This window comes from Spermophilus citellus (genome assembly GCF_964194105.1).
Source record: "Spermophilus citellus genome assembly, chromosome: X".
In the NCBI taxonomy this organism is placed as follows: Eukaryota; Metazoa; Chordata; class Mammalia; order Rodentia; family Sciuridae; genus Spermophilus; species Spermophilus citellus.
In genome coordinates this window covers 37,095,702-37,123,513 of record NC_138190.1, presented here as the reverse complement: position 1 = coordinate 37,123,513, position 27,812 = coordinate 37,095,702, and the positions used below count along the sequence as shown (strand labels likewise).

The 27,812-nt window shown below is 36.5% G+C and overlaps 2 protein-coding genes across 8 annotated transcripts in view; one reads left to right on the top strand and one right to left on the bottom strand.

Annotated features, from left to right (window-relative positions):
- LOC308638858 (uncharacterized protein) overlaps positions 1-27,812 on the bottom strand; it is a 547,213-nt gene that overhangs the window by 185,197 nt on the left and 334,204 nt on the right. The gene's annotated exons all lie outside the window — the stretch shown is intronic.
- Positions 1-27,812, top strand: part of MAOB (monoamine oxidase B) — a 108,432-nt gene that overhangs the window by 28,370 nt on the left and 52,250 nt on the right. For both annotated transcript variants that reach the window (XM_081278262.1, XM_081278261.1), the window contains exons 2-3: positions 17,023-17,117; positions 18,129-18,266. In XM_081278262.1, coding sequence (XP_081134388.1) covers positions 17,023-17,117; positions 18,129-18,266 — 233 coding nt within the window. The remainder of the gene's footprint in view (positions 1-17,022; positions 17,118-18,128; positions 18,267-27,812) is intronic.

The following is a 27,812-nucleotide window of genomic DNA, read 5'->3' as shown; positions in this document are numbered from 1 at the left end:
AGCAGATTGGGACAATTTATTGCAAAGCCCCTAATATGGAAAATACATTTTCAAAGAACATGGTGGAGTGAAATGAAGAAGGGGTGGTAATGGAACATATGTAGGTAACAGTGGGGGATAATATGAGGCCCTACATATTAGCTATTCTGGTGAGATCTCCTGTTTCTAAGGTAAATCATTGAAAAATTTGGACCAAAGAAATATCTTGAGTTTTATTTAGTTAAAAATATACTCTGTGCTGTGTAAATCTTAGACATGTAAGAATGGAAGCAATTGCAAGTCTATTGCAATGGCCCAAAGAAGAGATTGTATCATCTTAGACCAAGGTAGTAATAGGGATTCTAAGAAATGGTTGTACTTAGGTAGAGTTGACTTGCTGATGTATTGACTGGAGAGCAGAATGGTCATAGAAATAAATAATCAAGGACAATACCTAGATTTTATCCTGAATAAATGGGTGAATTGTGGTACCATTACTGAGATAGAAAATTCTGGAAAGCAATTGTTTTGGGAGAGGGGATTCAAGCACACTACTTAGGACAAGTTAAATGTAAGATGTTTATTACCTATTGAAGGTACAAATAAGTAGACAGTTTATATATCAAGTCTGAAGCTTTAAGGCCATGGGATTGGATAATATTACCTGGGAATTTAAAAAGAAAAGATAAAGAAGTCCATAGGCTGTGTCCTGGGTTTCTTCAACACTTAAAAATTGGGAAGAAGTGATAGAGCCAGCAAAGGAGTCTGAGAAGGAGCAAAAAGGTAGAAAGGAAGAAAAAAATTATGAACTACTGTTTTAAAATATTATTCTTTTAGTTGCAGGGAGAAATCTATCAAATACAAGGAAGTGTGTGACTTAGAAATAAAGCAAAGCTAGTAGGGCAAGAAGGAGAACATGAGCAAAAGCTGTTAAGAAAACAAATAGTTTAAGGACAAAGACTGATCCAAGACTGGATTTGACAACGTGAAAGTCACTCACATCCTAGACAAGAGCAAATTCAGTAGAATAGTAGAGATGGGAGGTGGGGAAATAGTGGCAGCATATACAGATTACTCTTGAAGAAGTGCTATGAAGTAATTCAGAGGGGAGAGGTTAGAGCCAAAAGGAGATGTTGGGTGAAAGTAAGATTGGTTGGAAATGGGAGACATTAGTACAGTAGTGGGAGCTGGTGGTAATTGATCCAGGACAGAAGAAGTTGCTGATTTAGGAGAGAAAGTATATAATTATTCCTGGGAACAAAACCCAGGAATATTAGGATCTAAAGGGAGTGTGGAGTATTGGCAGCCCTAAAGAAGAGACACTTATTTTAAGCAATAGGAAGCAAAGTAGCAACAAAAAGCACAGGAGAAAGTTGCAGGTAGGTTTATTTTGGAAAGATGACCAAATTCTTTCATTTTCTCCATGGAAAATGAGTCAGAGTATCTTAAGTCCATTTTGTGTTGCTATAAAACAATACCTGAGGCTAAGTACTTTATAAAGTGAAGAGGTTTATTTGTCTCACAATTCTGGTGGCTGGACAGTTCAAATAACACAGCACCTGCATCCTGGTGAGAGCCCCCTAGCTACATGATAACATGGCAGGGAAATGAAAAGGGAAAAGGCTGAAGGAAGAAAGGATCACATGATGAAACAGGAAGCAAGAGATGAGGATGGACCAGGCTTACTCTTTTTATAGCAATCTACACTCTTGGAAATGAATCCACTCCTCCCAGACCCAACACATTTCTTGAGACCAGCATTTATTCATTCATGAGGGTGGAGCCCCCATAACTGATATAATTACCTCTTAGAGATTCCATTACTTTAATGCTGCGACACTGGAGACCAAGCTTCCAGCATATGAATCCTTGGGGGACAAATGATTTCCAAACCACAGTACGGGGTTATTAGTTGAAGAGAGATGGGGGTGGGTCATTGTGATATAGAAAATTTAAGAAAAAGAAATATGAAATTGCCATTTTGGACAGCAGGAAATTATGAACTAGTGTTTTAAAATATCATTCATTTAATTGCAGGGAGAAATCTATCAAACACAATGGTCTTAATTTCAGAGAATAGAGGCTACAATATTTGTTCTTATGACAACTAAGCAAAAGATACTGCTTAGATTGCTCTAAGCCCATGACTAAAATATTATCAATATGGAACAAATGGCCTTGCATTTTCTCTGCTCTGGTTAGTGAATATTCATCCAATCCATGATACTAGTTATCTATTTATGTTGCTATATATTAAAAAAGAGGGCAGTTTTTAGACCTTTACTCCTGTGAATGTGGGTATGTGTGTATGATGCACAGTTTGAAGAAATATTAAAATCTAGGAGGTCATGTCATTATTGGAAGACTTGACCTATAGATAAGTCATCTGTTGAGTCAAAGGATGATGGTGTGCAAAAAGCCCTAAATTGTCAATAAGCATTTGTAAGAAGATGAAAGTTAAGAAGTAGAAGAATCATTCATTCCCAAGCCCATCACCAGATAGCAGCAGCAGGCCCAATACATGCAAATAATTTTGCACACAATCTTTGCATCAACCCTACTTGGAAAGTATAGGCCCTGTTTTATACACTGGAAAAAGGAGAAGTAAAGAAATTACTTGTCCAAGATTCACAGTGCCTAAGAGGGTGGATATGGAACCACATTCTTCCAATTTCAAAGTCAAATGCTTTCTAAAGTATTGTACTCATTTCTTCATTAAACAAATATTTGTGGGGCACTTGTCATGCAATAGGCACTGTGCCAAGTACCATATATATGTTGTATCATTTTCTATCACTGCTACTTGATGAGGTAGGGAAAAACACTGTTACTATTTTGCAGATATGCAAATTGAGATTTAAAGAATGGAAAAATTTTGATCATCTGATCACCTAGTCAATAGCAGACCCAGAATATGAAAGATGTCTAATTTTTGTAACTGCATGAAAATTTCCTTTTTAAAGCCAATGTAACATAAGGGATTATTTAAAATAATTGGATTGCCAAGGATTAGGACCCACCACTCAGCATGACATCTAGATATTCAACTAAAATCATCTAGGTTTGTTTTGTAATTTGGGGTGACTGTGCAAGTGCTCTAAAATTGAACGAGGAAACTGGTTCTCAGACACATACACCCCTAGAATAATTTGCCCTGACAGCAGTGTATATTTTTCCCCTAACTTGTGTTAGTGTTAATTTTTTTTTTTTTTTGTGCCAGGTCTTCTTATGATACCAATCTTGATAACTGAGTCCAGGACCTCTCACTGAGATTTGGAATTATCATTTTTAAAAAGTATACTTTTCTCAAAAATGGATTAAACCTAATAAAAGTATAAGTAATTCCATTTGATTTCCATTTGAGGCCTTGTCCTTAACAAGCATTGCCAGCTTATTTTGGCTTTCTATTTAGTCTTTTATCAAATCACCAACTGGGTTTTGGCCAGACATGGAAAGGTTTCAACCTATCTTCAATCCGTTGGTATGGAATAACAGGAAAAAGCTCTTTCCAAAAATACTTGGAGTGGGGGCTGGGGATGTGGCTCAAGCGGTAGCCCGCTCAACTGGCATGCGTGCGGCCCGGGTTTGATCCTCAGCACCACATACAAAGATGTTGTGTCCGCCGAGAACTAAAAAATAAATATTAAAAATTCTCTCTCTCTCTCTCTCTCTCTCTCTCTCTCTCTCTCTCTCTCTCCCCCCCCACTCTCTCTTTTTAAAAAAAATACTTGGAGTGAAAAGTTTAAAATTATGGAGTTCCCAAAAAGATTCTTGTGGATTTAGATGTGAACTCTGCCTCAGTTTTCCTTCTCTTGTGTTCTCCTTATTGTGGGTGGTCCAATAAGGAATGAAGTATTCATTCCTGTGGAAACCCCTACTTGGGGTTCCTAACCCACCCTGGGAGCTAGATGGGGCAAACTGTCTAGAGGAGGTGACACCTGAGCTGTATTTAGGAGTGGTGGTGGTGGTGAGATGGAATTAGGTGAAATCTCAACAGAACCAAAGCCTAGAAACACTCAGCAATGTTGGGTATGAAAAGAACCATGGGGGAAATGGTACAGTATTTGATAGTGTAGAGTAGGGAATAGACAAAGAAGCTAGAGAAACTGACAAGATCCAGGTTGTGCATTTGGGGTAAAATGGGATAAGGGACCAGAAAGACTCAAGGATGAAACCTGGGCTTTAGACTTGAGCCCTTTGACAGATGACTGGATCCATGTAATGAGTCAGAAAAAAAAAAGTTGAGAAAATGGGTGGGATTTGATTATTTGTTGGTTTCAGGATGGTCAATTATCCTTAGATTGTAAACATCCTGAAAACTGGGAATTTTCTTAGTTTCACAAAGAGCTCTGCTTGGCAATAGGGAGCTGATTTTAACCAGAAAAATGGTGTCCTCTGCTGAAGCTACAACGCCAGTAATGAAGTGAGGCCCAGATGGTAGTTGAAAGTAAGGTTTTAAACCAGAAACCACAGAAAGTTGGGGTTAGCTTTCTAGTGTCTCAAAATCTAATTTTAGTGCTTTAGTTCAGCTCTCCAAAGCCCATGTTCAAGGCTTTCATTTTATATGTGCCTGCTTCATGCTTTACCTGCTCTGCTGTTCCCTGAGGCTTTTGGGTTGTCAAACCTAGACTTGGAATGCAAAATAAAGAGAGATCTTGCCACAACTTCTGTAACTCTGAGACAAATCCAGGCAATGAAATTTCCAGGAGGTGACACTGAGGAGGTGGGAGATGGAAGAATCTTACAGAGCAGCCAAAAATGGGGAAGAAAATTCTTTGCAGCCAGATGGACGGATGCCTTTCCTTTCTCAGGAAGGCAGAACCCAGGCTGAGACATACTTCAGCACTCCTGGAAAGTGTTTTTGGCTATCAGCATTGCCCATGTTCCCATTTTATGCCCTCTTGCTTACTCTCTACAGGACACTTGCCTTGGTAGTGTTAGCCAGAAGAGCTATGCTTTTTTTTTTTTTTTTACCTTTTCTTTATGGCCTTTTATTGATCTCTTGTCTGTTCTAGATGAATCAAGGAAAGAAAATTCTCAAAGATTCCAATTGTTGGTCATATAAGTTGCTCACAGATTCAGCACATGCATGCATGCATGTGGTTTTGTGCAAACTTGTGTGAACAAATGGAAACATTAATATGCTAGATACTGAGCCACTTTATGTGGCTCAAGGTCACACTGTTAGTGGGGAACTCTACAATGCTTTCCAAATGAGACTTTAAAAAGAAGAACAATCTGCTTGACCTGTAATTTTGGGGGGGGTCAGTGTTTTCATGCCAGAACTGATTCCTCTGCCTCTTTTGACTTCTGTTTGAAGTGGTTTTTAAGGCCTTAAAGGACAGATTTTCACATATATGTTTTTTGAACAGCTTACACCCATTTACATTTATATTCTTGTCACTGAGTTTCCATCCCATCTGGTCTGGGTAACCAATAGACTCAGAGCACCTGAATTGACAGGATAGAACTCCTTTTGTCTGGGTTTGTCACAACTTTTCTGTGGCATTGAGAAAAGCACTGAGGCCCTGGAGCCAGAGTGTTTCTTAGTGAGCTGAATAGTTATATAAATATCATGGACAATCCTTTAACGTTTGAGTTTATTGGCAAAATTAAACATCAGACATTCTAAAAATTCTACAGAATTCATATCAAGCAAAGAATTTGTATAATATTGGCACTGGCTATGTTTGTGAGTGAGTGTGTGTGTGTGTGGTGCTGGTGATGGAACTCAGGACACTGTGCATGTTGGGTAAGTGCTCTACCATGGAGTTACACCTCAGCCTTCTTGTTAAGTCACATCTCAGAAAGCTTTATTCCTCACCTAGGTTCTAGATCATTCACATACCCTCATTATTATGAGCTGCTCTGTGTCCAGTGGTGAGAGGCCACCCCTTTTATTATGCTGTTTACAATTCCAAGGCTAAAACTTTGATCCCATCCGCTTATGTAATATCTGTGTGGGCCAATGTCTGTGTCTCAATCCTCAAGCCCAACAGGTCACCTGAAATAGTACCTCTGCTAGGAATGCCCCCTTTGCTTTATCACCCCTTCGCCACCAATACCCCAGTGTTCCTGGCAAGATAAGAAATGCCATGGGCTGGGGATGTGGCTCAAGCGGTAGCGCGCTCGCCTGGTGTGCGTGCGGCCCGGGTTCGATCCTCAGCACCACATACCAACAAAGATGTTGTGTCCGTCGAGAACTAAAAAATAAATATTAAAAATTCTCTCTCTCTCACTCTCTCTTTAAAAAAGAAAAGAAAAGAAATGCCAGCCTCCTCTGGTTAACTAGCACTTTTATCACCATGTTATCCACACATAAATGCAGTGAACAGTGAAGTTAATGTGGAAGATAAGATTCCCCATGTTCATTAGTTTGCTAGGGCTGCCATAATGAAGTATCACAACATGGGTGGCTTAAAACAAAATAAATACATGTTCTCACAGTTCTGGAGACCAGAAGTTCAAGATCAAGTTGTTGATAGGATTGGTTTCTTCTGAGGGCTGTTAGGAAATCTGTTCTCTGTCCTTTCCCTAATTTCTGGTGGTTTTCTGGCCATCTTTGGCATTCCTTGGTTTGTCAGTATATCACTCAAATGTTTGCTTTCATTTTCATGTGACATTCTCTGTGTTCAAATTTCCTCTTTTTCTAAGGACACCAGTCAGATTGGATTAAAGTTAGTCACAATAGCTTCATTTTAATTTGGTAATTACTGTAAAGATGACTTCTAAGCAAGGTCACATTTTTTAGTTATAGATGGACACAATACCTTTATTTTACTTACTATTCATTTTTATGTAGAGCTGAGGATTGAACCCAGTACCCCATGTGTTAGGCAAGCACTGTACCACTGAGCCACAATCCCAGCCTGCAAGGTCACATTTTGAGGTTCTGGGGGATTTGGAATTCAACATATGGATCGGGGTGGGGCATAATTCAACTCTCAATAGAATGCTAACCAAATTTACTTGTGATTGTCCCTCAGCCAATGCATGGCTCCTCTGAGATGAGGGCATTCTTTCTCTTCTTTCAGGTTCCAGTGGAGGGCATTGTCCTAAGCCTTCCAGGGCCCTGACCTCTCTCCCATCTCTGGCCTGCCTTCATCTGGATTAATCTGTTACTCTGGCATGTCCTGAAAGATTAAAGAGGGAATCTTCCCAATAATTTCTTTGTGGGACTCTTTTGATTTTACTTTTCATATCATTATTTTCCACTTTTCTGTAACTCAGCTACATCAAATGTACTTCCGGTCTCCCCAGGAAACTCCCTTTCCAAATATAGTCACACACTGTTTAATGATGGGAATACTTTGTAGGTAATGTGTTGTTAGGAAACCTCATTATTGTGAAAACATCATAGTGCACTTACAAACTAAGCCAGCTCCAGTGTCACTAGGCAATGTCATCTTATGGTATCATCATCATATATGTGGTCCATTGTTGACCAAAGCATCATTATCCATAGCTTGACTGTACCTTATAGTCACCCTCTTCCTGCCTTTGTGGTACCTCTCCTATTAGGCTTTGATCTTTTCTAGAGGCAAGCCATGTTTTAGGCATCAGTCCCTGATAATGCACAACCTAGGACAATGAAGTCACTAACAATGTTTAAATTGTTGGGAAGAAGGGAGAAAGATTTTATTTTGAGGGGAAGGTTCTTTGACAAATCCACCATCAGGTTTAGCTACATTGATCAGACTAACCAGTTGCTTTAGGTATGTTTCCCAAAGCATGTAGGGAAAATTTCCACCCAGAGAAAAATCACTTCTATCCCTATCCCCCAGTAAGTTACAAAGAGGAAGAAATTATATAAACACTGATCTATTACCTCCTGATGGAAGTATAGGATACGTTAATTTAACCCTCTGACAAGTCCAGCTGAACAGAACTATTTTAACTTTTCCAGAATTTCCTAATTATAGGACATTTTAGAGAATTGTACAGTGAAATCATCTAGACACTAGATTGTACAATTAGCATTTTTGCTATATTTGTGTTATTTAATTGTATCCATCTAGCATGCCTCTCTCCATCTATCAAACCCTTTTGTTTTGAGATGCATGTCAAAGCAAAACACAGACATCATGATATTTCACCCCAAGTATCTTAGCACACCTACCCCTAAACAGCTTTGTTTAAATCAGTATTTCTTTGCCCTCCATAAGCACAAAAATCACGTTTGTATTCATTTTATTGATGTCATCCATATGTCTAACTACAAAGCACAGATGCTTTGGGTTCATGAATATACTACATATGTAATAAAATCTCAGCTTATGTGAGATCACCATTCTGTTTCATTTAGTTTAATCACAGGCTGTAAGGGTCCTAATTTAATCACATTATTTTTATGGAATGAGAAAAGTGAGAAAAGTGAGGACTTTTGCCTGAGATTATACAGCCAGGAAGTGGCATGCTAGGCAGAGTGCTTTTCCTACAGAAGGGCATCACTCTGACTTATTCTGGAACCGGGCTGTTTTCCTCCCACTGTGGTCCTTGCACATCTCTGACTGCCTTGGACTTTGTTTCACAGGCATGTTTAAGAGCCCAGGAAAGTAAAGCTCCTGAACCAGGCCCCAGCCCCACAGGCTTAGTAGGTTTCCTAGAAGATGGAGGAAAGGCCAAATAACTCATTTGTAACTCTCTTCTAGTAACTCATTATGTCACTCCAGATGTCTTGCCAATACCTACATTTTATTCTCTCCTTCTAGAATTCTTAATCCATCACCTTACATTTGGTAAAAGGGGATGTTTTAATGGAGAAGTAGATCTCTGACACTTCATGTCATTTGTAACAGCCATCTCGTTGAGAGGGTAGGATCTGGGGAGAGGGTGAATGTTGGGGCATATGATAGCTCTCCAGTTTTATATTCTGCCTTGAAGATATTTGTGATTCTAAAAATGAGGTTGACAATCCTTAGGAGGACTACTATGGTGCTGGGGGACGTTTCATCCGCAGATCACTGTTAAGGAGACTATCATGCCATCCTATGATTATCTTCTATACTTAAAAAGCATTTTGCAGGTTGGAAGTGTAACCAAGTGATAGAGCACTTGCCTTGCACATGCAAGGCCATGGGTTTGATTCTGAGCACTGAAAAAAATAGAAAAGAAAAGAAAGAAAATAAAACAAAGCAAAAAAGCAGTTTTCAATTTTCTTAAAAGAATACATATTTATTTATTCATACACAGTACATCTAATTCTCAAGAATATTTGAGGCAAGTGAATTAAAATTATATAACTGAAGGTTTAAAATGGAATAGTATAGCCAGGTGTGGTGGTGCACACCTGTAATCCTAGCAGCTTGGGAGGCTAAGGCAGGAGAATAGCAGTTCAAAGCCAGTCTCAACAACACAGCAAGGCTCTAAGCAACTTAGTGAGATCCTGTCTCTAAATAAAAAAATATAAAATAGGCTGGGGATATGCCTCAATGGGTCAGCACCCCTGGGTTCAATCCCTGACACAAAAAAAAGAAAGAAAAGAAAGAAAGAAAGGAAGAATACCTGAATAGTATAGCACACATATTTGAGAAGAACATAGCTATAATTTCTGGGTTTGTTTCTTTTATTAATGAGAAACAGTGTTGAGGTAAAAAGAAAACAAATTTTGTCTACCATGATTACAATAAACAAAAGATATTTGACTCATTTCAAACAACAAAGGGTAAAGACAAAAGCTTGGATATGAGACAGAGACTCATTATGGTTGCTGACATTTTAGAAAAATGCAATCATTTGCATATAAAGCGTGATGAAGAAACAATTTTTATGGTTTTAGAAATATTCTGAAAGGAATGGGAAGGCAATCTCATTCTAGTATCTCAAAGGGGCTGCATCTGGAGAAAGGTTTCTATGGCAACTTATGGAAGCTTGATGTTTTCTATCCTTTTCAAGAGCATAAATCATCCCATAGCCTGAGGCTCCAGTAAAGGTTTCCTTTATTTTACAAGATTTTTCCATTTGTTTTTGAGTTATGTATTTTTATCATCTTAGAGAAAATAGAGCAAAGGTTATCATGCTTCCAAGAAGGTTTAGAATGTTTTTTTATTTTAGAGAACAAGATGTAAATAACATAATTATAGTTTTTTTTTTCTCAATGATCAAAATGATGTGTGTGGTCTAAATAATGTGTTACTTCAGTTTTCCCCAAAATTGTGATGGGTATGTTCTCAGAGAAGGGAAGTCAGTTTGAACTACAGGAGGAGAAACTGTTTGGCAAAGCCCCTCTTCGTGTTTAGAGGTCCAGATGCCCTAAAAAGCCCTGCTTTCTCCAAATGCTTCCAGATCTCCCTCCCTCTAATGATAAGGTTCAGGGCTCTGGACAATAACAGGCTTCCAGTAATTTTTATCAAGATATTATTTCCAAGAATATTAATGAAGAAAAATGATCTGATTTTTAAATCCTGTCTGTTTCCAGAATTTATTTTATCTTAAAATTTTATTTATATTTATTTATTTTTGCAGTACTGGGAATTGAACCCAGGAGGGCTTTACTACTGAATTACATCCCTAGCCTCTTTTATTTATTTTTTTTATTTTGAGACAAGGTCTCACTAAGTTGCCAAAGCTTGCCTTGAACTTGTAATCTTCTTGCCTCAGTTTCCTGAGTAGCTGGGATTACGGGTGTATACCACTGTGCCCAGCCATACTTTATTTTAACAACATAAGCTTTGTTATGTTACAGGAGGTAATGTGGCTGATGGGGCCCAGAAACATAATGAGATTTCAGACCTGGCTCTGCTCTCACTGTGTGACTCTAAGTAAGCCCTTGAATCTCTGAGCCTCTATTTACTAATCTGAGAAATAGGCATGATGATGCCAATCTCATGGAGTTATTGTTAAATACTGAATGTGTGGGTGTGGAGTGTTGGGAACTGTATACTGCTGCACAAACATGAGGTAGTTCTTATTATGGGGTGGTTGTCTTTTTTCCAGCTGAAAAAAATTTAAGAGATTCCATTACTCAGTATCAATATGCCTAAATATTTTTGTTTCTTGGACTGTGTTAAAATAACTTATGCTTGGGCTGGGGCTGTAGCTCAGTGGCAGAGTGCTTGTTTAGCATGTGTGAGGCACTGAGTTCAATTCCTCAGCACCACATAAAAATAAATAAATAAAATAAAGGCATTCTGTCCTTCTACAACTACATTTAAAAAAATAACCTATGTTTATATAGAGAATACTGTAACCACTTATTTATTTATTGAAATGTAATTGCCATCTTTGTTGAAGGATATTAGATACATTCATTCAACAAACATTAAGTGCTAACTGTGTCTCAGCATTGAGAAGAAAAAGAATAGATAATTAAAATCTTGTTCAGGAAATAAGCTTCAAGGGCACCTGGGTGATGTATTAAAAGGGGGATGGAATCCAGCCCCCACTCTGCCAGCCAAGCCTTTTGCACCCATATGGGCTGAATCTTTTTTTTTTTTTTTAATTTGCCTGCCAGGAATGCGTGCTTTCTTATAATTTACACAAAGGCATGGAATGTGCTAGCAGCAGCCTTGATGCTTGCTTGTGTGGTGCATGATGTTAAAGGGAAGGTTTTTGATGTTTCACTGCTACATATGCTGGTGTATTTATTATCTGGAGTCATATTGTCTGGATTTGAATATTGGCTTTGCCACTTGCTAGCTGTGTGACTTTAGGTACATTACTTGGCCTCTGTGTTTCACTGTTTACATCTGCCCACATTGTAATATTGTTGGGATGAATAAATTCTTGTATGTAAAACACCTAGAACTGTCACACCATTGGTTCTCAAAATGTTAGCCATTTCAATGATGGCTTTACCTGTCCAGGGTCTCTGCAACTAAAAGTTCAACAACAAACATCTGAATTATCTCTACAAATACCACTTTCCTGCAATGAATTTAACTTCAGGTGGGGATGTTTTTCTTCTTACTCCAGACCTTTTTATGGGTATTTGTGTTAAATAACTAAAAAAGCATTCTCTTTGGAGACATCAAAGAATTTCAGTTTTTTGATCAGAAGGTTGCTTGGTTCTTTCTAGAATTTCCTCAGAAAACCATTGCTTTGTCAGAAGTGACAGAGATGATGGGTGCTATTTGCATATTTTCCACTTTTATAGGTCCTGAGAGAATGCCTGTATAGTTTTCCAAAGTTACAGGATTAGAGATTCTTTGGGGATACAGTGAATTTCATTGTCCCTTCAGATACAATGGTTCTTCCCTCCTTTTGGTAACTTTAAACTGGGAAAAGGTCCTTACATGGTATCAAAGTACTGCTATTTCATAATATTTTCAAGGCAATTAACTTTGCATTTTAAAGTGTTTATAATTTTTTTGTTAAATATCACATTTTGATATGAAAAGTATGAGAAACAGATTGACCATGCAAAAAATGAGGCAGGGGTTGGTTTTGATTTTATTTTCTCTCCTCATCCTAACTTCTCCACTGCTCTGAAGACACTTTGAATGGGCCCCTTCCATTGTCTCCTCCACTGTATATTTGCTAGTCTCGTCTAGGATCTAACTTGGATTACTTTCTATGGCACATAACTGGAAACAAAATGCTAATAATCTTATGCATCACTGATTTCTAGGTCTTCAAAATAATTTGGATGTCTAATCATAATTGTTGTACTCATTGCTTAGACAGAACTCTTTCAAAGTAAACTAATCATGGAGATGCAATATTTGTATAATTTCATGGCATTAGGTATTACTCTATTATTATTTATGTATGATTTATGTAGGATTATTTATGCAACAGCCTGTCAGGGGCACATAGGGACAGCTTCTGGAAGTGCTGAATGATTTTTTGTTTATGAAATATTAATGGATCCTGCATATTAAATTTGAGTTTCATTGGCTTTTCAGAAGTACAAACTGACTATAAACTTGCTCATAAATTGTTTGCAAAAGTTAAAAATATATTTAAGAGAAAGTCTGATATTTTCAGATTCTTATATTTAGATACAGAGCACAATGTTTTAAGACTCTTTGTCAGGATGAGTGTACAGATTTATTGTAATTTTAATTTTTCCATTTTTGGTCCAAAGATAGTGGCCAAGAATTCAGGTTTGGAGTTGAACTTTGACTCTGCCATTTAGTAATTTCATAACCTATGGCAAATCACCATTATCTTCTTCTTAAAATGAGGATTAAAAATACTTCTTGTCCTCATGGTGAGGATCAAGTGGGCTTTTGGGTGTAAATCATTGCACACAGAACCAAGTAAGTGCTTCATGCTTTATGGTGGTAGCTGTTAATATGTGGATATTAAAAAACAACATTTATTACATTATATTGTTAAACTATTGTGTTTAAACTGTGCCAATTACATTGTCTAGTATTTTAAATTATGAAATTTTTTGGCAGTGCTATTTATTGCCCTTGAAAATTCCCAGACTTCTCAGAGAATGTACCATCCCTCATATTTTTGTTTCTATAGAGAAATGTGTTAAAAGTTCCAAACAACCAACACAGAAAAGAATGCTTGGGGAAAAAATAACCCTTTTGAAAGTTGTCTGCTTATTCTTTGAGCAGTCAAACCCTCAATCTTTTTATCAGTCATCACTGAGGGTTCTCTGGACAGTTATGTCTTTTTGGCAATCCAAACTGCCTTCTGGCCAGACTCCCAAACTGTCCAATTTCTTCTGTATCTAAAAAAATCCTTCTTCCTAAAATGCAGGGACTTCCTTAAGCCATTCAATTGTTTTTCAAATCAATCTTTAACAGTAAGTGCCCAACCAGCATTTTTTATGGGTGCATTATAATTAAACTTAAATGTGAGGTTTGTTATGCCATATTTATACATGCACATGATGTAATTTGATTAAAAGTCCCCAGGACTTTCCTTTTCCTTCCCTTCCACCCTCCCCAGACCCTCTTGTTCTATATTCCCTATGGATCTCCTTTCTATTGTCATTATGTTTATTATTTTAATTCATACCAACAAGCATTTTAACTAACCCCCCAGAAATATTAGAGAAATGGCAAGTTATTTTTGACAAAATACTTTCGTGTTGCCTATTTAAATATATTTTTGAAATTTTGTATTGAGAATATTTTAAGGCATATGAGCAGAGAGAACTCTGTTCAGTGGTTTTATAAGCCTCTTGTTCTAATAACTGTTTACATTTCGCACCAGATGTTATTGGGTAATTGCATTTATTCAAAACCAGTACCTTTTGTGGAATCTAATATGCTAGTGTATATGCCCGATGTTGTATTTCTTTCTCAACCCTTTTGTTTAAGCGTCAGCATGCTCCTGCCATTTATCTGAATTCACTGATAACAGCTGTTACTATGGTTGCATGTTATTTCATTTGTTGAACTGATGCTTGATAAGAGAAATGTCATTGAATTGTCTGCAATCCTGAATTTAAAAAGAAGAGGTGTTTTTCCCCCTCTTATGGAGGTAAAATTAGGAAACAGGAGTTAAAAGTCCAAGCCCTCTATTTCTAAATCTAGGTTGAGCAATGCTTGTGTGTTTGTGTAATACTGCATGTGGGCTAGGACTTTGGGACCCATTATCGAGCCCCCAACTAGACACCTGAGTCCTGCCCCCAGGGGTAGAAATGGAAAGAGGCATTAATTCAAATAATGAAATGTCAAATTACCCTCTCTGAAAAATGGGTTTCCTCTCTTAAGATCACCAAGAGATGGTGACTGAAGCCTTGGTTCATTACAGTTTTACACATGGGCTCATATTTTATGTTCTAGGGATTCTTACCAACCCACATGATTCAACTATATCTTCAAAGCACATTGATTCAAATAAAGTGAAAATACCTTTTGAAATGTAATTTCTCCCAGTAGCAAATATTGAGAGATGTGATCAACGATGAGGATAGCCACGAAGCCCCATGGGAGGTGGGGCAGTGTAGTGATTGCAACCTCAGATGCTGTATCGGAGCTGGCTTTGCCACCTATTCTATTATGTGGCCTTGGACACTTAATTTTGCTTCCATTTCCTCTGTCATAAAATGGGACTGTTCATAGTACTTTATATCACTGGATGGTTACAATAATTTGTTGAATTAATATATTTTAAAATTTGGGCTGGGCATGGTGGTGCACACCTATAATCCCAGCGGCTCGGGAGGCTGAGATAGGAGGATTGCAAGTTCAAAGCCAGCCTCAGTAATGGCAAGGTGCTAAGCAACTCAATGAGACCCTGTCTCTAAATAAAAAAATACAAAATAGGGCTGGGGATGTGGCTTAGTGGTCGAGTGCCACAGAGTTGAATCCCTGGTACAAAAAAAAAAATTTTTTTTTTTTTAAATTTGGACAGGGGATCCTGGGGATGAAACCCAGGGCCACATGCATACTAGGTGAGTGCTCTACCACTGAGCTATACCCCCAGCCTGAATTGATATATTAAAACATTTAGAATAGTGGTTTAAGTGTAGTGAGCATTATACAAGTATTAGCTATTTTTAATAGAAATCTTTTTTTTTTCACCAGTGAAATCTAAAAGTCACAGAATTCTTGGTACCATGAAACAACTCTGAAACTGTTTTATTTATCTATAAATCACAACAGTTCTTGGCCTTTCCTTGATTTCTTTTGGTCCCATGAAGCAAATGAGGAAGGTAATTAGAATTGAATAGATTAAATTTATCAGAAGAGCACTAGAGCTCTGTTCTTGGAAGAAACTCTTGCTACAATCTGTTAAGAGTAATTTTATCATAGTTGTAATTTATTTTTTTTATGCCTTGTCATGCTAAGGATGGAACCTATGGCCTCCCATATGCTGTCAAATGCCCTACCAATGAGTTACAATCTAAGCCTAAAAGCAATTTTAAAGATGCAAGATGTTTAGAGTTCTAATACCAAAGAAACTATATCTCAGATGTATTATTACCAAAGATTATATATATGTATATATATATATATATATATATATATATGTTTAATTTCAATAAATATTAAGCCATGTGAATGAATGAATATATATATATATATATATACACACACACACACACACACACACACACACACTAAGATTTGTGCTTCATGAAAATTCACTGAGCTCTATGCTAAAATAGGTGAAATTTACATTTATCTCAATAAAACTGTGATTTTTATTTTCTGATACCAAAATTTGAACCCATGGGTGCTTAACCACTGAGCTACATCCCCAACCCTTTTTTAATTTTTTATTTTGTGACAGAGTCTTGCTAAGTTGGTTAGAGCCTCATTAAATTGCTGGCCTCAAACTTGTGATTCTCCTGCCTCAGCCTCCTGAGCTGCTGGCATTACAGGTGTGTGCTACCATGTCTGGCTAAAACTGGGAGTTTTTAAAAGCTAGGTCCATGGTGGTGAGAATGAAAAGCTAAATGGTATATAAATGTAGTCATTCTTTAGTGATGGAACACATTTTGGAATTAGGATGTAGAAGGAGAAAATTATGTGTACATATTTGTTGTAGATGGACACAATACCTATATTTTTATTCACTTATCTTTTAATGTGGTGCTGAGGATCAAACCCAGGGCCTCACAAATGCTAGGCAAGTGCTCTACCACTGAGCCACAACTCTAGCCCAGAAGGGGTGACTTTTTGGTTTTGAAACTTTGTGTCAGCTTCAAAAGTCTGATTTAACAGTAAATTCCAGGACTTCACATATCATTTGAAAGCCAACTTTGCCCCCAGTTGATTGATTTTTCAGATGTACTCTAAGAATGAAGTCAGTGTCCAGCCTTGGACTTGTATCTGCTGTAGGGTGTATGATTCTCTGCTGAGTGTGACCTTGCTTGTTTTCATTTACATTGTCACATCTGTAATTTAGTTATTAAAGTAGACATTTTGATATAGTGACTGAGGATGTTTTTCAGTTTTGAGATTCAAAAATGAAATCCCTTTTACTCTTTCTAGAAATATCAGTTGGTTTCCCAGACTTAGACTCTGGGCCTATATTAAGAAAACCTGTCAAACTGGAGGTTGAAGGTAGTGGTCAGCCATGTGTGTGAACCAACATGAATGTTTTTCATGGGCCATTAGGATAAGGAGCTTGTCTAGAGTACTTGTAAGGTATTTAATCCTAATGTCTTATTGTACTTTCCTCCAGGTATGGCAGCAGCCAAACTTCTGCATGACTCTGGCCTAAATGTGGTGGTTCTAGAAGCCCGGGACCGCGTGGGAGGCAGGACTTACACCCTTAGGGTAAGACACTAATGATGGGGTGAGACTGAATCTGAGTTTTTTTTTTTTTTTTTTTAGTTTTTTGTTTTTCCTGAAAGCCTTCAATCCATTTGATTCTTACAGAGAAGGTAAAATACTCAGGAAAAATTGGCACAGTCTCACTTACTGTCTTTTGTTTCTCTCTTTTGGTGCTATGAATGGAACCCAGGACCTTGCACATGCTAAACACATGCTCAACCACTGTCCTATATTCCCAGCCTCAGCCTCTCTGTTAACTTGCCTCCCTTTCAATTGTTTCTTCTCCCCTTTTAGTCCTCTAACTTCATGATATATTACATCATAGAGTTAGGACTGGGGCACAGGGAACTAGGGAGGGTATGCATATGTCTGTGTTTGAAGTAGAAAGAAGAATATCACAAGTCCATACTCTCCACCTCTGACTGTGAGGCTTCTCTAGAACCAACATAATTATTTCAATCACATAAGTTAAACTTTCATTTTGGTCTCGTTTATTATTTATGATTTATTTTAAATTTTATATTATTTTAATCAACAGCTGTTGTGAATAATGGTGTTCAGAAATATCTTGCCTATTCAATATTAAAGCAAGTTTTCTTTAAATTAAAGATTGATTTAAGTGGAGCATGGAGACACATGCCTGTAATCCCAGTGACTCAGGAGGCTGAGGCAGGAGGATCATGAGTTCAAACCTAGCCTCAGCAACTCAGTGAGGCCTTAAGCAACTCAGTGAGACCCTATCTCTAATAAAATATTATAAAAGGGCTGGGGATGTGGCTTGGTGATTAAGCACCCCCTGGGTTCAATCACTAGTACCAAAAAGAAAAAAGAAGATTGATTTAGTAAATATTAAGCCATGTGAATGAAACACAGTGGAGTTGTGAACAGAATCCAGTTTTCTATGATATCTCAAAATGTCTATATAACCTGTGAAATGCCATTTTTTTTTATTTGGGGACTTTTTAAGTTTAGGAGTATTTTCACAAATATTTATTTTTTTCCATGGGGAAACAGAACCAAAAGGTTAAATATGTGGACCTTGGAGGATCCTATGTTGGGCCAACCCAGAATCGTATCTTAAGATTAGCCAAGGAGCTGGGATTGGAGACCTACAAAGTAAATGAAGTTGAACGTCTGATCCACCATGTAAAGGTAAGGCCAGATGTTAAAGGACTTGAAATACTGTATTAGTATCCCCCTATATGAGTTCCAGATCATTCTCTCAGAGAACTTTTTTCATTTCTGGATGATACATATATATTTTATAAATTCAGCCACTCTGAGAATTAATTTGTTATTATGAAAGGAGAATTAGGTGGAAATTCTAAACCTATTTAGGAAGGTTATTGACAAACTGGTATCCTCCATTTGGTAAAATGCTTAATTTCAGTAAAAAAAAATGTCATTTATTTATTAAATATCTAAATACCCATGCCACTTTCATGTTTATATAAAAATCTGTGTACAGTTTTACAAATGCTGCCTTACACTTTGTATTATAAATACTATTTGCAATATGGCTCATGGTATATTTTGAAATTTTATTATTATATCGGATGTCAGTTGAAGTTATTCTTCTTTGAAGATTGATGTAAAAGTGGCTCAAGTCCCAAATCCCATATTTTTCAGGGTAGTTCCATTGATCTCCCCACGATTTCTGTCAGTGTTCTGGATCCCTCATTCTCATGATCAATTATGGCTCATTGTTCCTGCTTCCATGACACCTGTGCTCATTCACATTTCAAGTTCTGTGACTCTTTTTTTTCCTCTTCTATATGCCAAACTGAGATCAAAGTCACCTCTTCATCTTAATTTTTCTCAAAACTACCCCAAACATTTTTTGTGCAATAGATGTGACTGAAGTTTTGAACAACAGAGGGCTTTTTTTTCAATATTTATTTTTTAGTTGAGTTGGACACAATACCTCTATTTTATTTATTTATTTTTATGAGGTGCTGAGGATTGAATCCAAGGTCTCGCATGTGCCAGGTGAGTGCTCTACCGCTGAGCCACTACCTCAGCCCCAACAGAAGGCTTTTGAGTGGCAGAAACCCAAACAGCTTAGAACTGCATATTGGACAATCTAATAACCCCTCATACCAAAAGACACCTGAGGATTTCTCACTGGTCTTGTTTCTGTGCAGATTCCAGTCTCCCACTATGTTGCTGGTCCTCAAATTCTCTTCACATCTCCTTGATCCACTGTTTTCCCAGAATGCTTGCTTTGGTCCCAAAACTCACAGATATTCTATGACAAGAAAAGAGGCACTTATTCAGGGCCCCACCCTGGGGTCCCACAGAAAAACTGGCAGAGATTTTGAATTTCACCCTTTCTTTTCTTTTCTTCACTTGTTTCAGAGGTATAAGTCAGCAATATAAAGACATATTTTGCACAGGTACAAATCATCCCCTTAGAAGACACTGATGTACTGGGGCTATAGCTCAGTGGTGGGGCATAGGTTTAGCATATGCATGGCCCTGGGTTCTATCCCCAACACTGCAAACACCAAAACAACAAAAAATAAGAAACTAGCAACAGTTTCAATTTACATAACAATTTTTGCACTTATATTTATGAGAGATGGTATCAAGAAGGACAAATAACAGACCATACATTATGAATCACTTAGCAAAACAGGAACTAAGCTTTTAACTTAATTTGGCATAATGTAGTTATAAATAGATATTTAGGTTAACATTCAAATTTTGTTTTATAAGCCTTTTCTTGCTTCTAGTAGGAAAAAAAGACACAAATTAGAAATGAGAATATAAAATTGGTGATAGTGTCATTTCTTGAACAAAATCAGCAGTTTTTAGTAAATATCCATCGTGGGGTTTCTTTCTTTTTTTAAAAAAAAAATGTAGGTCATATTGATTGATTTTTAAAATGTCTTCCTTATTTTACACATATGACTTGCTGAAATTGACTTCTCAGACACTAGGATGTCATAGATTCCCCCAGGCAAAGGATGTAATCAGAGATTATATTCACTTTTCTGTTTTTGCATGCCCAGAGATTTCTTGGGAGAGCACAACTATGTCCAGGATGCTTTGTTTTCTCCTGGGAATCTTACAGCTCCCATTATGTTCTTTGTTTTAGAGATTGCCCACAGTTATTAGTTGTAGAAACACTGTTACACTTAAATGATTTTTCATAGAGATGGCCAAATGTGCTGCTTTCTTAAACTATATCCAATAATCTCTATGCAGCTGAGAAAATATAGTTAAGCAGTATCCATGACTTAATATGAGGTAGATATATATGCCAACAGTGCTCTTAATAAAATTGCAAAAAATGAAATTGTTTTTTCATTATTAAAAAAGTAAAACATGCCTATTGAAAAATATAATTAGAAAATATGGGTAAAGAAAATAATTAAAAAACCCTTCCATAAGCTTATCTTGAGAAAAATCACTCTAAAATATTATCTTTGGTTCCTAGATTTTCATATTCCAGAATTGCTATTGTCTGACCTCTGCTGGAGGAAATAGAAATATCAGCATATTAAAAATATATGCGTATACATGTGTATATGCTTGATATGCTGACCTGCTCTCTGATTAATTCTCACTAATGAGACAAATTGAAACACTAATGATTCTGTGAAGCAAAGGGTTTTGCAGTCTTTTTTTTAGTTGTTGATGGACCTTTATTTTATTTATTTTTATGTGGTGCTGAGGATTGAACCTAATGCCTCACACATGCTAGGCAAGCGCTCTACCACTGATCCACAACCCCAGCCTGGGTTTTGCAATCTTAACAAAGTGTCAGTTTGACCTCCTTGTGAAAAGAGGTATACAGTAATTAAAAATGATAAAGACCTGGTAGCTAAGGAGACTTCCCAAACTAAACATTTGTTTTTTACCTTCATCACTTCTGTGTCTTTGGCCACATATGTAATTTTTCTCATTTTCAACCTATAAAAAGGATCTTAGATGTCTATGTCTGTTTCTGGAATTATTGAAAATAATTGACATTCTATCTCCTATTTCATGCCAGAGAATGTGGTTCAGAAATTTATCTCCTCTGTTATAGCACTTTAGGCATTTGAATATTGCCCTCTGTTACCTATTTTCATGAATACTGTTCCCAAGTTCAAACTACTATTCATGTAAGTATTGTATTTGTTCCTGGTTTCTTCAGTGGACCTGTATATATTTCTTAAACTGAATCCTGAGAGTATCATATATGCTGATTGCCATATTGTCTGATCCTTTGTTTGAATAAGCCTGTTCAAAAGGATCAGTTTTTTAAAATATCCTACATGGTTGGTAAGGGAAGATGGGATTTTATGTGGAGCCTTAATAACATTGGGCTAAGGAACTTGGATATGTTGGTTGATATTGAAAATGATGAAATGGAACTACTAAGAGGAGGATACAGCAGTTCATGAGCTACCCAAATGAAAGGATGTCCTGCCCCAAGAGAGAATGAATCTCCTGGCATCTTGATATTTCTCGATATCATAAATTCTCTAGTAGTTGTAGAAGAAATGGTCTGCTTATATGTGGGTGTGTTCATATTGGCTCCATAATAGGCATCCATAAACCACTGGTATATCATGATGAACATGTCCCTAAACTGCCTGGATCCAGTCTATCAGAAATGTTTATTTCTACTGAGTGGCGTTCATTTTTAGTGTTACTGTTGATCTGGTTTTTTTTTGTTGTTGTTGTTGTTAAAATGTGGTTTTCCAAAGATGACTTTGTAATAAAAGATGTGATACCAAACTATATTGGGATTTTAGTTATTAATGGGAAAAGTGATTGCTTCAGGCCAAATTTTTGTAAGATGTTCTCTTCAATTTCAAAGTCAGTGATATAGCCTTTAGTACTCAAGCGTTATTGTTAAACACCTACTGAAGTGTTTTGTGAATAGTCATGTTAATTTCTACTGGTATAGTCACTTGGAAGTGACTTGCAAAAATTGTTCCTTTTTAAGGAATACCTCATTATTAAAAAGAAAAAGACAAAAACAAAAACATCTTAAGGAATCCTGCTATATTTTGACTTAGGATTCTTCCTCTTTCATGTGTTGTCATGTGTTCATGTGTAGGGTTGTTTGGTTTTTTGTGTTTTTGTTCTTTTGAGTTCTTACCTTGAAGAAGTTGCAAAAAATTCTGAAGTTTGGTACAATTTAGGCTATTGGCAAATAAGATTTCTCACTCAAACAACCCCATGGAGGGAGGAGCATTTGGCACAGCTTGTCTTGTTGTTAACTGTGAAATCCAGTTGAAAACATGGTACCTGAAAATCACATAAAGGCAGAAGGGAGAAACTGTAGATATCTATCTATAATACCATATAAGTGAATCAGTCTAAATTGTTTCTTGATATTGGGGAATAGGAACAGAATTATAGTAGCAATGTTGGGAATTAAAATATTTAAATAATAAGCATGTAGCAAATGGAAATCATCCTGGTGCATAAGACCTTGGCATCTCCCAGAAATCAGCAAGCCAAAAGTGCCCAGTCTTCTCCAGGCCACTAATGTCACCTTCTTCTCACGCTTATGCCCAAACCTATTAAACCAGGGAAGCCTGAATCAAAGTCCAGAGTGTATTTGCTTTTTTTCATAGTGACAGAAATCTCCGGGAACAGGTTAGGTAAACTCTTGTTTTTCACCCAGGAACAGCTGCCCATTTCACATGAACTTCACCCATGTCATGATGAGTATATTGGCTCTGCAAATATGCCCATCTGAGGTGGGCTTAATGAACTTTCTCTTCCACCTCCACCCAGACTCCATTTCATTTCTTATTTGTTGGGAGCTAGTATGTTCTATCATTATGGGAGTATTTTTTAAAGAAAAAAATTGGAGAATAACAATATCCTCTTCAAAAAATGAGATCCATTTGGTGATCATTCTGAAGTTTATGTAGTTGTTCTGGAAACTAAAGTGCTCATTTGTGTTCTTTAGAAAATAAGGGCAGCTCTTTGGCATGTAATAATATGCTGAAATTATGCCTTTGATGACTGGATTTGGAGCAACATTTTGGGTATGAAATGAATTTATTCTTGGCCCTCTTTATACCCATTTGGAACTTAAAATATGATAAAAATCAGTAAATGTATTCTCTATGCACACACACATCTGGATAAACTTACCAGTGACTAAATTTGTGGGAAACACAGAGTGAGGTTTAAATTATGCTGGGAGTAGAGGATAAAGAACATATAGAATTCAGTTATGATGGTGAGATTCACTAAGGGAAACAGGGATATAGCATTAAGTCTTGTGCAAAATTTTGCCACATCAGACCATGTGAGCATGAGGTATGGCCAAGTGGTCCAAAGAATTCACAATGACTGGGGTCCAACTCATCAAAGGATGATGACTAATAAGAACACTATTTAATAAGTTGTAGAGATTCAGCAGTCTGTAGCAACAAGGGATTAACAGGAAGGACAATATGGCCTCAAGTGCATCAGCCTGCCTTGCTAAGTCCTCTGAAACAACAGCTTGAAGAAAGGTTTAGGCATGGATTCCCAGGCTGTATATTACATGGTCTTGATTTTCTCTTTGCTTCATCTGCCACCAGATGAGGACATAAAGGTTAAAGAGATTAATTACAACTGACAGGAAGCAATGGGATCAGAGCATGAATTGAAGTCTTCAGGTGCCAAGAACACCTTATAAAAAGCTTATTGTTTGCTGAATGGAGTGGGGAGGTGCATTTTGTCATTCCCTTCTGAGCTCCAGCTCTCAACTGGTCCATCTTCCTTACTGCCAAACTTGCCCCCTGATGTATTGGAAAAGTCGAGTTCAAGATTCTCCTTGAAAAAAAAAAAAGATTCTCCTTTTCTTAAAACGTTCCACAATTGATTACAGTTATTCCAATGGCTAATTCCCAAGCCATGTATATAAACAAAATATGCTCTGTATGTATATATAAACACATACACATATATAGAATATTTTGTTTAGATTTAACATTATTTTTATTCCTATGTTCATACTTTTTATATAGAAAAAGTTTTGACATCTGTTTTTCACTTGTGAATATTTCACAAATATTTTCCAAGGTCATTAAAAGTTCTTTGTAAATTCAATTTTAAATATATGCATAATATTCAGTTATGTGAACACTCTGTAGTATAATGGCTATGTAGCCAATTGGTTGCTATTTTAATTGGTGGATTATAATTACAAATAATAGTGGGATTCATTGTTACATATTTGTACATGCACACAGTGGAACAATATCTGGTTATTACTATTAATGAAGCATTTATTCTCTATTCAGATTATCTAACATTGATTCAGCCTCTAATATATGGGAGGTAGTGGGGTAAATGATTAGATTTGAGACAATATGGTGTGCACATGTTGTGGATTTGTACAAAGATTATCTTTCATGTGAAATGAAGTGAAAAACAACAACAACAAAAAGGAAAAATTACTGGATAAAATAAAGAAGAAGAAAATCCCCATGCCATAGTCAAACTAGAAAAAGGGAACAGGCTTAGATCATCATATCTGAAAATTGATGGCAAGGAAAATTAAGTTCCTAATCCTGGCTCTTAAATTTCCAGAGATAATTATTTCTAAAAACAAATGAATTACACAAGTAAAAGCCAAATATCACTAATACTCTTTCTGGAAGATTCTCTTAAAGCTTCAAGGCTGATAAGTATTTGGTTTGCTTTCCAAATTATCCAGGCCACAGTTTTACCAATGCCTTGCCACTTTGTCTATATTTCAATCCCAGGACACCTATTTTCTGGCTACCTGTAGCTTGTTCATTAAGCCAATAACACATAATTGAAAATTTTATCATAGTGGTACTCTGTTTCAAAATATCACCAAGTAATGATGCAAAGAATTCAGGAATGTGCCTGTAATCCCAGTGACTTGGGAGGCTGAGGCAGGAGGATCTGAAGTTTGAGGCCAGCCTGGGCAATTTAGTGAAACCCTGTCTCAAAATGACAAAATAAAAAGGGCTGGGGATGTAGCTCAGTGGTAGGGCATTCCTAGGTTCAATTCTCAGTATCAAAAAAAAAAAAAAAAAAAAAGAAAAAGAAAATTCAGGAATGTGTCAGCTTTGGTGAAATTGTTGTTAAACACTGAATACATTTAAATAATTTATGTAAAAATTGGAAGAATTCCAGTTGTAGTATAGAATATAATTGTTAAAAACTTTACATGGTAAAATATTACATAATCAACAAAATAAAAATGTAAAGAGGGTGAGAAAGGAAAAAGTATAAAAAGGGTACTAGCCACTTAAATCTTCTTTCATAGCAGGAAATCAATCTACATGAAAATCGTGTAGTTAATTAAAAAAACACAAAAACTCAAATCTTTTAGTTATTCTTACAATCTTTTGACAGTACTACAGTACTCTTTCAGGGACTAATATTTCTGAGGTTTATGAAGTTTAGCATTTACTCCAATTCCCTTCAGTTTGTGTTTCTGTCATTAAATATACTAAATTTATAATATACTTATATTTATCTCATATAAAATAATATGATTCAATTCTCATATTTTTTTCACTTCTTTCCTTACCCTTTCCTTTCTCTTTCTTTCGTCCCTTGTTTCTTCCCTCCCTATCTTGAGTGTCTGTTTATTTATCCCTCTACAGCAACTATTAATCCTTTGATCTATCCATCTTTCTATTTTATAGATGCTTATAGAAAGGTCTGCAATGTCATACAGCAATTGGTATGACTTTTTCTGCTAACGTGGATGGTGTGACATGGAGGTCATATGTTGTTTTCTTCTTTGTACATTTTTGTATTGCTAGACCATTTTATAAAAAGCACCTCTCATATTTGTTTTTTAAAAATGTAATTAGACTTTGGAGAGCTCATGATCTATGAGAAGTTAGACCCTGTGTTGCCAGTAGAACTCTACCTCTTGCCAGCCTTAGCAGTCTCCGGGGTTACATAGCTATTAAAAATAATCAAACTGCTTCCAGCTAGGCTGAGATCCTTTGAGTTTTGACAGTCTAGATCCCAAAGCAGCTGTTCTAATGCAGAACCTCAAAGGCTTTTATCCTGGTATTACTGGGCTGCAGAATTTCCCAATCTCTCTCTCTCTCTGTAAAATACACACACACACACACACACACACACACACACATCATCATCATCATCATCATCATCATCATCATCATCGACCTTTTGTGTGACCTTGCCATGTTATTTATTCCTCTATCCCTTGATTTCTTCATCTGGAGAGAGGGATAATTGTACTAAAATTCAGTGCTCCAAGATTTTACAGAGAAAGGTTATTAAGAGAAGACACTGATTGACATCATTGTCACCCAGAAGGCTGATGAGATACACTAAAGATGCTAAGAACATTTTAATAAGAAGACTAATCTGTTTAATTTCCTTCTGAAATCATAATTTTCAATAGGTTTGGCGGGTTCTTATTAAGTAAGAATTTACCTGATGAGACATAAGGTAGGATAACATTTACAAACTCTTTTCACAAGAGAATCAGGCTAATAAATTCATCCTGAAAATATTTTTGTAGGCTCCTTAGACACGGAACTGGAGGGTCCCTTCCCTACAAATCCTGTCTTCTTGGTTTGGTTCCTTCTTGGTTTGGAGATTAGCATTTGACTGCAGCTAAACTCTCATGTCCACACAGACTAAAGAGATCATAGAAAAGAGAAATAATGCACCATTTTCTGGCTGGGTTAACTTCTAAGCTTTCTTCTACTCCATTCTGGAGTATGGGACAGTGATTATGATTAGGGTAATTGAGATGCCTTCTACTGGATTACTAAGTGGTCAGGCCATAGAGCTAAGTTCAGAGAATTCAAATACATTATTTATTTCCTCTTTTTGCTATTTGAATGAAATCTGATAATCCTCATTAAAATAGCTTAAAACATCACTGTCCAATAGAAATATGTGTATGTAAATAAAATTTCTAGGACCCATATTAAAAAGTGAAATGAAACAGGTGAAATGAATTTTAATAATGTAATCTTATTTAACCCTATATATCCAAATTATCATCTCAACTTATAATCAATATAAAATATTATAAATGAGACATTTTACATTCTTTATTTGTAATAAATTTTTTTTAGTTGTAGATGGACACAATACCTTTATTTTATTTACTCATTTTTATGTGGTGCTGAGACTCAAACTCAGTTCCTCACACATGCTAGACAAGCATTCTACCACTGAACCACATCCCCAGCCCCTGTAATAAACTTTTTAAAGTCAAGTGTGTATATAGCACATCTCAATTCAGACTAGTCACAATATCAAAAGTGCAACGACCACATGTGATTAGTAACTACTATATTGAATAGCACAGGCCTGAGAGATTAGCATATTCCATGTATTTGTACAAACATTTCTAATGCATCTTAAATTTTAAAAAATCTTTGCAAAATATCTGCTTAAATCTCCCAACATACATCCTACATTTTATCAAAAATCAATTTCACATCTTCTGACAATCACAAATAATGTGGAAGTAAACAAAGTGAAATTCCTTGTATGCCTGTTGCTTTGATTCATTTGGAGAAAACTCTCCTATGTGCATAGGGTGATGCTACATCCCTATGATTTTAATGCATGAGAAAGTGATCAAGTTGGAACTCAATGAGGTGGAAGTGGTCAGAGAGAAAACTATAAGTGAATATTTTTAACACTTCCTCAAACCTTGAAAGATTCTGTCCAATAAATTTAGGAAAATAACTTTATGGAGAGCTTAACTGCTTT